General features: G+C 40.1%; 1 protein-coding gene across 1 annotated transcript in view; it reads right to left on the reverse strand.

Moving 5' to 3' along the window:
- The window catches only part of ect2 (epithelial cell transforming 2), a 30,003-nt gene that overhangs the window by 5,431 nt on the left and 8,561 nt on the right, over positions 1 to 16,011 (reverse strand). Inside the window, exons 7-17 of the mRNA XM_087145486.1 lie at positions 15,364 to 15,473; positions 14,739 to 14,801; positions 12,691 to 12,937; positions 11,964 to 12,106; positions 11,313 to 11,498; positions 10,167 to 10,277; positions 9,402 to 9,498; positions 7,765 to 7,846; positions 5,232 to 5,451; positions 3,346 to 3,484; positions 1,774 to 1,937 (exon numbers count right to left, since the gene is read on the reverse strand). Of these exons, the coding sequence (XP_087001612.1) occupies positions 1,774 to 1,937; positions 3,346 to 3,484; positions 5,232 to 5,451; positions 7,765 to 7,846; positions 9,402 to 9,498; positions 10,167 to 10,277; positions 11,313 to 11,498; positions 11,964 to 12,106; positions 12,691 to 12,937; positions 14,739 to 14,801; positions 15,364 to 15,473 (1,562 nt within the window). The remainder of the gene's footprint in view (positions 1 to 1,773; positions 1,938 to 3,345; positions 3,485 to 5,231; positions 5,452 to 7,764; positions 7,847 to 9,401; positions 9,499 to 10,166; positions 10,278 to 11,312; positions 11,499 to 11,963; positions 12,107 to 12,690; positions 12,938 to 14,738; positions 14,802 to 15,363; positions 15,474 to 16,011) is intronic.

A 16,011-nucleotide genomic window follows, 5' to 3' on the forward strand; every position in this document is an offset into this window, starting at 1 on the left:
AACCTGACTAGCTGGAGGACATCGTGGTATTTCTACCCAGAGGAGCCATGTGTAACAGATATCATCAGGTGGATGAGGACACCGTGGTATTTCTACCCAGAGGAACTATGTGTAACAGATATCATCAGGTGGATGAGGACATCGTGGTATTTCTACCCAGAGGAGCCATGTGTAACAGATATCATCAGGTGGATGAGGACACCGTGGTATTTCTACCCAGAGGAGCCATGTGTAACAGATATCATCAGGTGGATGAGGACATCGTGGTATTTCTACCCAGAGGAGCTATGTGTAACAGATATCATCTGTGTAACAGATATCATCAGCAGACCACGATCCAGGAAAGACATAGTTACTGGAAGTAGAAAGGCCGCCCTCACCAATATGTATGGTGATGAGGCCTCTATGGAGGATTCCAAAAAGGACCTTGGAAGGGCTCGAGGACACGCCACAAGTCCCAACTGGGTATGAACTGGTTGGAATGAACACTGAGTGAATGTGCCAGGAAGAGAGTACCCACTATCAGTGTTGTCTGGAGGAAACACAGTGGGTAGCTGTGACTGCAGGCAGTGGCTACATGCTACTGGTGAGGCAGTAGCTACATGCTACTGGTGAGGCAGTAGCTACATGCTACTGGTGAGGCAGTAGCTACATGCTACTGGTGAGGCAGTAGCTACATGCTACTGGTGAGGCAGTAGCTACATGCTACTGGTGAGGCAGTAGCTACATGCTACTGGTGAGGCAGTAGCTACATGCTACTGGTGAGGCAGTTGCTACATGCTACTGGTGAGGCAGTAGCTACATGCTACTGGTGAGGCAGTAGCTACATGCTACTGGTGAGGCAGTAGCTACATGCTACTGGTGAGGCAGTAGCTACATGCTACTGGTGAGGCAGTAGCTACATGCTACTGGTGAGGCAGTAGCTACATGCTACTGATGAGGCAGTAGCTACATGCTATTGTTGACTGCAGTTCTGAGACTTTACAAATGTCAGGAAATGGAAAAATGTCTATTTCTTGTGGGTTATCTTGCTTTTCTTACTCTGCTCCCTTTTTTCCAAGGATATTTTCCAACCTTATGCAACCCAAATGGAACCATCTGTGGTATGCCATGATGGAGGCAAAATTGTTTGGACCATTTGCTATCCAATCCATTGTTTTAGGGGAACTTCCCACAGTCCTGACTGAGTATTTTTAGAAACAGAATGTCAGTTTCAATTGTTTGGTAGATTAATCAAATTGGACGTTGCAGTTTGTTGGGACCTGGGATCAAATCTGCTGATCCTGTTGATTAGCAGAGTTACACAATGAACAAATCAAAGCTTTGACCGATGGGAAGTTTATCAAAGATTTGACCAATGGGAAGTTTATATGCAAATCAAACTTTGAGGAAGGTTTGGTCAAACTTGTGAGTGACCAATCATATTCTTGATGGAAAACAAGTTTGCCCTTACACTGACATATGTTCATAACACACTGTATAATCAGTGCTTATCCGAAGGCTTGTGAAAAAATTCATAACGTCTGCACTAGTAAGCAACAGGTCCTGGGTTCAAGTTCCACCCGAGTAAGCTTGTGAATTTTTTTCACAAGCTCTCAGATAAACACTGATTATAAAGTGTTGTGAATTTACATCAGTGTAAGGACAAAACCCATAATTAAAACCTTGAAGTTTTCTAAACTTACAAATCAATCACAAGGGACAGGTACAGACTGACCCGTGGATATCCCTTGAAAGAGAGTACTCTGGATATCTGGATGTGCTTGTACTTACAGCATCTGTCTTACAAGTGACGTTAGCTATATGTTTACAAAGTGTCTTCAGCCAATCCTCCTTTTTGGGCTCCTCCCTGATGAGGGTGAAGAGATATAAGTGATCCAGCCGTTCTGTGGTGTCCATGGGGGGCTTGCACAAAATGGCAAATGTGTTTTTGCATTCTAAAACAAAATAAACAACAGTTAGACATCAACAAAATCAGCTTTCTCACACTATGTGGGTGTTAACACTCTGTCCACTTGGATCAAAACATGTACCTTGAATGATCTTTGTGTGTGAAATATCTAGCTTACATGTATACATGTATGTGAGACATGTGGCCTACTGGTTTACATTTGTAACTTCCAATCATAATAATTAGAATCCAGCTACATGTATGTGGTGTATGCTGTGACCTTGGGCAAGTCACTTAACACCCACTTCCCTCTCCACCCAGGAGTATAAATGGGTATCTGTGAGGGCAGACAGGGTTGTTGTAGTTGATTATAGCCAGGAAACACCTACATGTAAGGAGACATCTCAAAATCCCGGGACAAGTGGTGGACATTGTTGCTTATTAAGTGGTGGGATTCTTTATGGGCAATCTTCCTACAATGAAGCCATGAGTTTGTTTACACATGTCCCCACTGTGGTTTATGGTTCGGGCCAGGCTGTGTCTACTCTAATGGAAGAAATAATGATATACATGTAACAGCTCCAAGATAACCAACTGGTTTGAAATGCTTCCTGTAGGCATTTTCCACATTTATATTAATTGAATATAGTTTCTTCTAATAAAAGTTTCAAGGCATAAATGTTGTTTGCTAGTCCGTGTTTCGAAAGTTATTTTTCTTGTGCCTTAATTTTCCTAATCCTTGGCTTTGGTTGATAGTTATAATTTAGAAACACGTAAAAGAACAAATTAAAGCTACATACTTTGTACATACTGATGTTAAAAAACATGTATAATATGGATATGCAAATCATACAATGTGTTTCTTTTTACCCCTCCGACCACAAATTAAAAACTAGGGTTTGACCATCACAGTGCACTAACGTTATGTTTATTAAGTATCAAGGTCACTCCTCTGGAAACCACAAACCACTCTTGAGGGTCTACTTGTTGTGTTCCCTCAGGCCAAATGTAGACAGTCATTCATGGTTGACAAGTTGCTCATGAAAGTCTTCTGGAACTTGTCCAGAACAAATGCAGGGCTTCTTGCTGATGAAGAAGGTGTTACCACCTGCAACTTGTCCCAAACCCAAGTTTTGAGATGGTCCTAACATGGCTGCACTAAGTTGTTTACTTTCTAGGGAACCGAGTTGGTTTTAGATTTTAAGATTGTTTCTGGACCCGGTAAGGATAATAAAATGCATAGTGCTTTGAGCACCAGTACTGGATGATATGTGCCGTTAGAAATATCTTCATTATGATTTTTCCTTTTGCAACAGGTAACATTATTTCCAAAATTCCTTTATACAAGTTTGCACAATGACACACTTCCCTACGGCCTCTGGGTCTCAGGCTCACTGGTCCACTCAAAAATTGAAAGACAAACTATAAACACACATACATGTGCGGGTACACACCTTCTGTTTCCTGCACATCTAGAATCCTCCGGATATGAGACAGAGGCACTAGCTCAATGTGTTTGTAGAATTTCTGTGGTGCCTTGCTGCTGTGGGGACTCTTAAAGGAAGTTCCTGGTTTGCCACGTCGCTTGCAGATCTGTTGTAGAAATGTCATGAACATTCTAAGTTGAGTCACTGTGTCGATTCAGCCATGGAAGTCACAGAAAAAAAAGTTAGGGATGCATTCTCTCAGGCCCCATTTGAAATTCCATTCAAGATGCATGTAAATGTATCTAAGGCTGGGGGGGGGGCCAATCAAGTGACCATAACTTGACAAAACCTTAATGGGTCTTGACCAAACTTGATATACCTGTACATGTATGAACTACATGTACATGTAGCTATGGGGAAAGAGAGCCAATCAGCTTGTTCATACATGAGTTGATTAATTTGGTACACCTTAATTTCCTCAAGATTTTTGTCGCCCAAAATCTCTCTGTTGAACTTAAAACTCATTGTTTTAAATACTTCGGACTGCTTTCTAAAAATAATAAACTCCAAATCAGAGTCTTTAAAAAAAATCACCCAGTAGATATTGAACGAGTATACAATGACAACATCGGTCACAAATTACCTATATCATGTAAATAAGAGCTCCTTATTGATAATATGCCCCAACAATGAATAGAGCCATGTAGTTTGCAAGTCTTGCACAATACAGCTATTTCTTGTGAGGCTATACACCCAGTAGCCACTAAACCATCGTCTCATGTATCTATTACAGTGCGCTAAGAGGGACTGAACTTATTTGAGAACTACACGTATATACTGTATGTACAGGTCCATGACCAATGCTTGTTAATGTCAAGTTTTAAGGCTATACACGTCAAATCATTCGCACATGTGCGCATCATACTCCAGATTTTTTTTTCCTGTAAATATTTGTATGTGCCAGGGTGTGTGGATCAAAACAGAACAGGCATCTTACATGTGATTGATAATTGCCAAATTGCTTCCCCCTCCCCCACTGTGAAGCAACTTGTATTGACTGTGTTGTGTGTACAGTGGGCCCAATGGTAATGCACAAGGCAATGCTTGCATGATACACTCAACACTGATTTCCTACTGCTAAAAATGACGAGAACCACATGGAAAAGCTGGAAGCTATAGTGACCCCCACAACAACAGGAGATACATGTATGTTCAGAATTTTGGTCCAATGAAGTGTGGTTTTCTATAGGATCATCACTGAGCTCATGGGCTCATGCAGCGATGGCTGGTCAATGTAGGCACTTTACATAAATCCCCATGAGCCTTTACATACATGTAAATCCCCATGTCAAAACTTAGCAGTGCTGTAACAGAAAGTATTTTACATGTTTTTGTTGTGTTTGGGACTTATAATTTTGATTGTTGTATCTGAAAAAGCAAAGTAAATGAGAGCGCTGCAACCACACTTACGTGTAAATGTACACAATTAATGGGAGAACAGCACAGGATATGAAAAACGAGCTCTATATCTGGAAGAGCATCATATTAGGGAGTGCAGTCACAAGAATACACTGTACACCAAATAGGATAATGGCAGCAAATTAAACATGTTATAAACAGAAATTTGGTTGACACAAACCTCCAATTTTCAAAATTTTTATTCCCGTGGTCTTTAGAGTCATGCATGTTTCACAAATAGCACTGGTCATTACATTTACACACTGTTCTGAGAGTCAGTACTGCGGATTTATAAATAAGTATGCAGATTGAAATGGAAACAAGTCTAAAGTTAGGGCTACATGTAAATGCTCCCTTATGAACCCTTACATGTATGTACCCTAATATTAAGCTTTGCCATACTGGGTTATTCTCTGTGTTTTAGAGAATTCATCTACATGTGAGACTACACAAACCTCAAGTGTGTCTGAGAACAGGAACATGCTGATGTTGCCTCCCTTTTCCGAGAAGTTTTCTCCTTTACCATTCTCTTTATCCCCAATCTCAGTCATATCTGCTCGCATGATGAAACTACGATGTGCCGACAGAAGATGAGGAGGAACATCCTCAATATCATTAATGACTTCAAACATCTGGGTGTGGCCTTCTGTCTTTCTCTTATCTTCATTGATGTGTCTAGACAAAGTAAAATACATGCATCAACTTAAAGTATTACAGAATATGTGGTCTTTCTAGTTACATACTTCCAATTGTAAATCCATCTACCGGTAGTTGTTAAGCATTACTACATTTTGCGGAAACCCAATCATAAAAGTCCATGAACAGTTATGGAATAACATTCATACATTGTTACCAAGCTTACAGTTTGATAATCTGTGATCAGATGAGACATTTTATTGTAATCAATGCTGCTTACACCACATGAAAGTGTAACTCTTGGTTAATCCTTGTCACTTGTTAATGGTGCACCAGTGTTCCAATTCAGAAAAAGGGAATGGTTTTCAACATAAACTGCCATGCTTTTGGGATTTCCACACTCCCACATAAGAGTTCTGACACTGGGACAGAGCATAGGTAAGCAGCCTCACCCCTCAAGATAATGGAAGAGTCCAAACCAAGCAGCACTCTAACATGACAGCTCTTTCAGAGCATCATGGCGAACGCCTGTGTTTCTCAAACAATAAAGAGACATTTAGCTTCCTGGTTTTTGAATCACAGTAACTTTCATGCCCAAAATGCAAGGACAGTTACCACATTAGTTGATTTACTAAGTGTTTATGATGTGCACTGACGTGTGGATGGTTTTTGACCGACATACATGTACATGTGAAGAGCGAACAATGACTATGTTGTTGATCGTGCATGTGTACATGTACGTTGTGGTCACGCACTGACTGTGGTGACTGCAATCACTTCATAGTACTGCACGATGAAGTGCTTATTCGGCAAATTCTCAGCGTAGCATTGCTGAAGGGGAAACACAAACTTGAAGGTAAATTTGCCAATCACAAGTACTATGACCAGTGGTGGAAAAAAGGCACTTTTGGAGGGCCATAATTGGTCAGGTATGCATTAGCCAGGCACTCTGGAACGTCCTATGGCCCATGGATTTTTGCGAGACAAATTATATGAGCTGCGTTTTGAGTGCTAAAAATGAACATTTTTCTCGATTTTTCTCAGGACAGTGAACTCAAAAAATTAAACAAGTCCATGGAATGATACACAAGTAAATAGCAAACCCCCAACTACAGTAGGTCAATTTTGACAAACTGGAATACATGCTAATCGTGTACACTACCTTCAAAAGGAATAAACAAGTGGATAACCACACACTGTTCAGTGTTAACAACTTCATGCAACTCAAACTGCACAGTTCCTGCACATGCTACCTACATGTATACTGCAAAACCATTCATCTTCCAACAAAGTGGAATATTCAGAATCACCATAATCAACATGTTGACTTTATGAAATAAAAGTTTATTTTAGACATGTTTGTTTAATAAGTTTATGCCCAAGTTACGCACACCTGGTTACACTGGGCATTGTAGCATTAACTTTATGTGTAATCCCATTCATGTAAGGTATGGTACAAACAACAATGCTCATCCTGAACTACCAGTATGAGCAAAGCAGATTATCCTATACCAAATGTTAAGTATACATTTAACTGCTGTCCATATTGATGTGAGCAATTTATTACACTTGGTATGATAAGGATTTTGTCTCTGTATTATTCAGACTGTCAATTTGACAAAATATTATCTCACCACATCAAACGATCACAAGAGATTAACGGGAAACCAGCTAGGTTATTTTGGACCATCTCAGAGCCTGGTCGGGGGGGGGTTGACAAAGGGACCCTAAGAATTTAACTATCCTGAAACCAATTTTTCAAAAACTTAGCATGCATGTAAAGACACTCCTTATCAGTACAAAGGTAAAGTTTTGACTACATCTTATATATGGTTTTGTTGGCACAGTAGTTTGCAGTTGAAGGCCCCACGCACGTCAGTCTTCCTGTACTGAACATGGCAGTGGAAAAGTATACATTTTGGGCTGACTTGCCTTGGAAAAATGGGCACTACACAAAAATGGTATATTCAATTTTCACAAAACTGGTGTAAAACTGACTGCAAAGAGTAAGTGAATAAAACTGTCAAAGGCCTGGCTCATGAAAAGAATGCACTGCAACAATAACGAAAAAACTGTCAAGGGGGTGGATTCTGTCCCCCAGCTCTTTTAGGGTTAACCCCTTCACGCCAGGATTCTTTTGACCATGACTGCTGGGCTCTGGTATGCCCAGTATGCAAAGTTCTGTACAGTAGCAGGCCCCATTGAACCAGCAGCTGCATGGTGAATAGACTGTATGTGTGGTATGCACTAACCTTCACACAAAGCCGTTGCGTGGACGGCTCCCGGTATGAAGGGGTTAAAGATTAAAAAGTATGTGAAATATTACGATCTGCAGGTTTAAAAAGAACTTACTCTGCAACCTTCCTGAGTGAGTCTAATGCTTGTGACAATTGCTTCCACTCTGTATGTCCCTCTGGAGTTCGCTTGTGTAAATCTATGTCAAAGACAACCAGCAAAGCACATGATCATCACACTGTTTAAAGCAAAAGCAATCACTAAAAGCAAAAAACATACACGCATATACCTTTGAGCTAGGAGTTGATCATGAGGCTGCATCCTAAAATTTGGTCACACTGGATCTGTGTGAAGATCATTTTGTGGCATGTGCCTGCACCTATTTCCAATAGTTCCTTGGCAGAAATGCATCCAATGCATGGGCAAACAAAAGAAAGTACAGTAAGCTGTACAGTAAGCTATGTCGTCTTCATACAACTCAGCAAATCACTCAAGTCCTGATCGTCTCCAAAGCATTTCCATTAAAATTTTTATTTCTAAAACGGCTTTTATACATTGTCATTTTGCCTAAGTCGGAGTGTTACTCTTAGTCCCATTTCCACAAAAAGCACATCAAAACCCTTTGTGTCAGTCTGCATTTAAAAATCCCACATTGACATGATTCCCCCGCTACGGTTGGCAAGAAGTGTCAGTGAAAAGTCATAAGGTGCCATTCGTTTACTGGCGTGGTCCGTGATGGCTGCATCGTGGTGTTTATGTGGCGTTACAATTAGGACACATCTCAGGGCAGCGTTGCATGTACTGCTAGCATGGATGAACCCCAGACCTTTCTCTCCCAACATACATGTATGTGCGTTTAGAGGATATCACATACATGTGCCATGTAAAATCATGGAGTACATAAATATAATAAGAGTATGTGGAGTCAAAATTATAATTTCTGCTTTCCCACGGCCCAAGCATCAGACAAGTTGCGTTGCGAGCGCAGTGTGGATGGGGGAAACGCAAGAGACTCGATGAAGCATGTATGACACACAGGTTCCTACCACCTTGACAACTTGAGTTACATTCCAAACTTCAACACTCTGAAAAAATGAAGGGATCAAAATCTTCTGAAATACTTCAGCAAATAAGTTAGTTCACACAACTACATGTACATTGCCTTTGATGCAAAGGTATTTTCTGCTTTCATGTACATGTACATTGTTTTTTGAAGGTTTTAGTGCATGTATTTTCAGCAGCCCAGTGGAGCAACATTTTTTTTGTTGGACTGTCGCTGGGTGAATTCAGTATTTATCGGTCCATGTACATGCGGCCACTCCGTTCACACTGATGGACCGCTACACTTCACAAAATTCAATCCCCATGTCAAAACTTCGGGGCACTGTAAACCATGTTGCTTGTTTTCATTTTGTCTATTCCTTCCTCCATGCGCGGAATAGATATTTTGAGCGTAGCAACCCAATCACATGTACATTGACATGTATGTATGCATAGGTCATAGTTTCATGGAAGTCCGCAAAATGACGACTTCATGTGAGTCATCACAAGTTTGGGGGTACCAAGGGTGCCGACTTACTGTAGTTCCTTTAGTACTGTTTACTGTACTGAATTCTGAATACTCACCCACATATGGTATATACATTTTAACTTCTGCATAGAGACTACGGACAGACAGGAATCGATCAGTGTCCATACATGAGTCACTGTACTGTGGGGAATTAGTAACTTAATCACCATCTTAGTAAACTAACCTGACAGAAGTAGAATCATACTAGGCAGCCTCTGAACAGGTCGGATCAGGAGTTCAGTCAATGTCTGGCGACCGCACTCTGGCCTACTCTGACATATCTATGTGTAGTTAAATTTAAAGGACGTAATTATCTAATGTGTGCAGAACTTTCAAATGTCTTTCAACAAGCCAAGCCTACACGGCCACACAATAGCTCAAATGATCACTACCGTTGTCTGTCTGTTTGTTGTCCATTTCCTTGTTGTGGTAATTACCTTCTTGTTCATCTGATTGCTATACATAAACCCTTCTCTCACCATTGCCCTTGTTAGAAAAGGTCTATGTATTATGAACAACTTTTCTTATTAGTTTGATTAGTTTGATTTGACCTAAACATTTGTAACTGCCTTAAGTTAGTCAGTGCACCAATTGTGATGCAGTACAGTACCTCCAACATCAAAGTTCACAGCAATTAAACAGCTGTGTGGGTAGCAGTTTCAAAGCATTGCAAACACCGAATAGTTTATATCAATGAACACGGACAGCATATCAAAAACTTATGAATGAATGCAACAAGATTTTCAAAACCTCAAAAAGTTTCACTAAAAGTTGTACAGTTACAACAGCTACTTCCTCCATTTGCCATTTTGCACAACAGTTTTCCTTTTGGCCTTTCTTACGGCCAGCATCAAATGAAGGATGTTTACATAAAGAGAAATAAAAATTTACAACTGGCAAAGTAATAAAGTCAGGAGACAGTTACCATCTACGGGCAGTTTGTTATTACCTTGAGGAAGGCGTGGAACCTGGGTTTCTGCTTGTCACATTCAATAACCGTTTGCTTGCTCAACTCAAAGAAGTTGACAAAGGCTGGGTAAGCCTTCATAATATCTGCTGACTGAAAGAGAAACTCCAGTGTTTACAAAACCCTAAGATATAAGAATAAGCTAGTTGATTATTCCACTTGCCCATGCCAATGTGATAGTATAAGCTAGTTGATTATTCCACTTGCCCATGCCAATGTGATAGTGTAAGCAAGTTGATTATTCCACTTGCCCATGCCAATGTGATAGTATAAGCTAGTTGCCAATGTGATAGTATAAGCTAGTTGATTATTCCACTTGCCCATGCCAATGTGATAGTATAAGCAAGCTGATTATTCCACTTGCCCATGCCAATGTGATAGTGTCAACACAGAAGATAAAAATACTAGTAGATTTTTCAATTTTTCATGGAATTAAAAGAGGATGGAAATATGGTTGTTTGTACAGGCTGGAGTGGGAAATTACTGTAAAGGATGGTGCAGAGGAAAGTTTCAAGAATTGTTTTTTATAAATTCTGAACATATAACATATACTTTCTGTCAATTTGTAAGCACCCACTATAATTCTACACACAACAATGGTTTATCTATCTTGCCAACAGCAAGATATATGTAGTTGGATATTAATTCTGTTGATTGGTTCATGGCATTATGAGCGTGTACCGCTGTGTATCACATACTACAGTATCACTGCTGGTGCATGTACAAGATGACTCCTGAACACTACAGCATATTCAGGTGTATTGTACACAGTGCCTATGCCCATGCCTGAAGTTCAGCTGTAGCACTCATTAGAGCAATTGGTCTAAACACACTTCAGTCCATTAAGTCGTGGTGCATGTGCCCTACATCATACATGTACATATACCTTATCTAATGTGTGTGTACATGAAGAGAAAAAATACTGGTCAAGAAACAGCACTAACTGTAACCCTAGGAGTATCAACTGATAGGAATAGAGTTTATTTTTCAAATGTATAGAAACTGCTATTAACCAATAAGTTCCTGCATATTTTTTGACCGGAATTGTCTATGGTTCTCAGTTGTAAATGATAGAATATTACAATAATATTAAATCTTGGAGCAGCAACAGCAGTTTCTGGTTCTCACATGCTTAATGATGATCTCAGCAATGCTCTTATCTTCACTGTAATCATCCAACAATTTCTCTAGGTCTTCCTGTAGACGTTGATGCACTTCATGTATCTCAGGGATCTTACTAAAGATAGTTTTAATCTCCTCCTGGTCAAGGATAGGTCCACCAGTCTGCTCTTTCTCCAATGGCTCTTTGAAGACCTGTAATAAAATCAAAGCATGTTTATTGCTAATCAATAAGTATTTCACTCATATCAGATAAAGAGCAACAATTGTTGCATAAATGACAGGAAGGGGGCTCATAGTGGCACAGGCACTGAGCACTTAGTCACCACATTTCGGTATAGTGTGTATTTCCAAAACTGGTCTTTTTCTGTGAATTCTGTAATATAACCTCTCTGAAGGAGCTCTTTCTTAATTCTTCAGAAGATTAATTTTCAATTTCAAGTGCAATAATTTCAAAAAATCTTGACAAAACAGATGCACATGATCCTGAAGATCTTTGCTAGAAATTTTAAATACTCTGTTGGGCAACCATTTTGTTAAGATCCGGGAGATTACAATGACATTGTTGCAATATGGCCTTCTGTTGAGATCCGGGAGATTACAATGACATTGTTGCAATATGGCCTTCTTATGTCAAGCAATTTCACAACTGAAACATACCGTGAGAATAGTGCGAAGTATTCCTACATAATTAGCTTCTGTCTGTAGAAGTTCCATTGCTGTAAGGTGACGCTTGGAGATAGGCTTTTCAGGGGTACTCCGAGTGACAGGGGTGTCATCAACTTGCATCGGGGTGCAAGGCTCTAATCACAAAGAAATAATTATTTTCACATACTAACATGATTTCTGTCTCAAATTTGGACACTATCAACTTGTTGCAGTACAAACAAACCTCTCACTCATAGAACGTACAACAAAACATATGGATCTGGAAATTTAAGGTGTTGAATGGTGAGTTTTTGGGCAACTCCAGACATGCAATGTAGGAAAGTCCTTTCTTGTATACATGTAGATGAAGGATTGTCACTGTGCATCTTCCATCACAAAGATCATTCCTAATCCTCACTCAAGATGTGCCTTCATTCTTTCTACGCTTCTCACTACTTTCCCCTGGTTTCTTCTGATAAAATTGCAAGTGGTTTCAAAACCTGCAAGTTTGTGGTTAGATCTTAACAAAAATCACACACAATAAAGGCTTTAAGTTGGGTTGACTAAGAGTACCAACTGAAAACACTACAAGTCAAACAAACAAAAAACTTTGCATGAATCTGGTTTGAAATTTAAATATCTCATTGTAGTACTTTTTCTAATAAGGTCCATCTCAGCCTTTTATATGATATTGGCCAGGGATATCGTGTGTGATATATGTAAAGAAATGCTGGTATACCATTTCCTGCCAGTGATTCATCAGGAGTAGCATCCAGCAGTGATGAAGCTGACATGGACATGACTGTGCTTGGGTCATGTACATGGAGCGTGCTTGATCGACGTTTTGAAGGCATCCGTGGTGATGCTAAGTCATCATTCTCTTGACTTAATGCAGCTAGGCTCTCCTTTAACCGTCGTCTTTTCCGTGAAGTATGCATGACAGGTGTAGTTCCTGGTGTTTTAGGTACTTCATCAGAACCAACAGTCTACTCAAGGAAAAGAATCCCATCAATGATGAATAGCTACATGTACATGTAATACACAAGACAAGTATCCCCTTGAATTTACAGCATTAGACAAAATGACTATATCTCACTTACATCCACTTGTGAGAGCTGAATTCTAGCTGTTAATTTACGATGACGTATTCAAAATTTGGCTTTATACCAGCACGCAAATTATGGAGGTGTCAGACATAAGCAAAAATCTTGTGAGAATTTTTGGTTTAAGTTACCAAAGTGATCATTTTTTATGAATGTGTTCCATTGAACAATCATGGAACCACAGCACAGGCTAGCACAAACATACAGTACATGTATAGGCCTCAAATTTCCAGACGGCCATAGTCATCGGTGCCCTCCCATTTGGTTGTGATGCCTTTGAAAGTGAGCGTGTTTCACCGCCAAGATGGCAGTGCCTTTTTTCTCTTGGCCATAGTGCCTTACACGTGCATATCGACTGCCCCTGTTCAGCAGGGTACACGGAAAGCAGCCTGGAAAGCGACATACACATCGTTCCATGATCGCTCACATTCGACTGGAACACCGCGCCATGCCACCCAAATGCATGGCATGTATGCATATACAAGGCATGCATGCACTGTGTGTATAATGGGGATATCTACACTCGGCCTGGCCTGCTGCGCACTGGCGACTCGACCCACTCAATCCATGCACACTGCACGATCGCAAGCACGTCACAGGCGACACCCACCAGCCTATCCAGTGACTTAGCATATTAGCACATGCGCAAGCCAAGCATTTCAATGCACCATGTTAGTCTAGAACAAGTGCTCATCAACGTGTACGCGTGTTAACGGTATATCGAGAGCTCCACGTTTTTCATGCACACTGGACAATGGTATGGTTGTGGCAGTATTTTAACTAACACTGCAATGTAGTGTTTGCAGTTTAGTGCAACATGCTGCGCGCAATCTGAACTGTACATACATGACATCGGTCAATTGGGACTACCCTGATTAATTCTCATGTACGTTGTTGTGTGCAAAATCGCTGGCCTAGCCAGTTTTTGTGGTACACAAAATGCCGAGGAAAGAACAGCTGCGGTCAAAACAGACCTTTCAACATTCAGTAGAGCACTGGTTCGCCACTTATCACAGACATGTTCAGGTATAATGCGTATCCCACCTTTTCTTAGACCTGAATGAATATTGATTTCTTGCAATATAAAAAAAATCAGGATGGCATTAATTGGCCATAACTTTGGTACACTGATGGCGTTAATGCCCTCACGTTTGGCATTAGTGCCCTTTATTTCAGCCAGTCCACCAATGCCAAATGGTAGTGCCCTAAAAAAAATGAAACTCAAGGCTTGCATGTATATGTATTAACAGCACAAGAGCTACTTGAAAAGAAGGCAGAACACAAATGGCAGTGTTTTGCCAAGGTAATTATTACATTGAATAAAAACTAATATCTTTACAAAAAAAAAACACATCAAAAACCAAAATGCCAGTTCAAAATGTAATTGATTCCTACAGTAGCCAGCATATGAATGGGTTAAAGTATGTAAAGAACCTTCCAATGTGTACATGTACGTGGAGAACTTCAGACATACATGTATATGTAAGCTCCCCTCCTTGAAAGACATTGCCAATCTAGTTCCTGAGGCAAACGTCTGATACCTGGATAGTATCCTCTTATGCCCATTAATATTGGAAAAGTGACCATGAGACTTCAAAAATAACTAAAGCAGGTGTTCCATCTGAGAGAGATTAGTTACAAACCTATCACTACAAACCTATCACTACAATCCAGTATATCTCACCTTGTGATACATGTACAAAGTTTCATCCGCACAAGCATCCATCTGAACACTGGCCCAGAACCACTAGCAATATAAAAATCATTATTTAAATTACCATTAAACACAAGCAATACAATTCAATTCACTATTACTGTCTCGACGATCAGTAACCAACCAGTAGTGTTTGAGGCTTAGGGTTATGACTTCAGTCTCAACGGCAGTCCTTTTGCAAATTTGCGACTTTTTGGAATGGCAGTGTTTCAACATTCACATCCCAACCTCCAAAGTAGCCAGTAAACACAGCCATACATGTACATTTGTACTTCATGTACATGTACTGTGCATCAGCTAGAATTCTAACATATTCTTTTATTTCAAGAAAATTTACAACTCTGGGAAAGATGCAGTTCTCATCAATCAGGGTTATATACACTGAAAGTGAACATAATGTTACTTCAGATTATGGAAGGAAAATACAGAGCAATTCTAAATCCCTGCAGACATGGCCAACAATTATTAATGTTTTAATTGAGAGCTTAAGGTGCAAGCTAAACATTTGACAAAATGTTTTTTAAAAGGTGACCCTAAACCAGAAACACAGATACTCCACAATATCAATGACAGTGTTTGTGTGTATTAAACCTACCTCCTGCTTCACCAGTTTCACATCATGATTAGTAGCCATCTCTATGGTTGCATTGTTTTCAATGACAAGGTGTGTACAGTTGGTACCTCCTATCGCAACATGGGTACCACCTGCCACAAAGGGAAACATGAGTTACTTACACCTGAAACACTCCGATATGCCTTAACTTATATGCACATTTTCAAGTGAAGAAATATCACATCTCAGCCCCCCCAAAAAACCCAACTCAGATTTGACTATAAATGAGTTCATACACTGTACTCTAGAAATAGTGACTGTTTTAAATGTACATATACCTTCATCTGCAATGTGTGTAGGTAGCCTCTGAAGTGACAGAGCAATTTATGTTGTGAAGAGAAATATAGCACACTCAAACAATCATTGAAAAAAAGGCCAGCCATACGAGTTGAGGTGCAGTCTTATAACCAATCATCCACAGAATCTATCCTATCAGGCCCAACACAATAGCAACGCCATGTACATCTCTATTTTAATTCACAATTAGCTGGAATTAGTCTCTTGTTCCTTTCAAAGTCCCCCCATGAAATAGTTCCACCCACCCAGGCACAATGTATGGACAAGGAATTTGGACTGCTACTAGCAGAGTACCTTGGATGTAAGGCACATGGGCTGTTCCATGAAGTTGGG

The sequence above is a fragment of the Acanthaster planci genome, linkage group LG14, assembly GCF_054643075.1.
Source record: "Acanthaster planci isolate LZ-2023a linkage group LG14, COTS_SCS, whole genome shotgun sequence".
Taxonomy (NCBI): domain Eukaryota; kingdom Metazoa; phylum Echinodermata; class Asteroidea; order Valvatida; family Acanthasteridae; genus Acanthaster; species Acanthaster planci.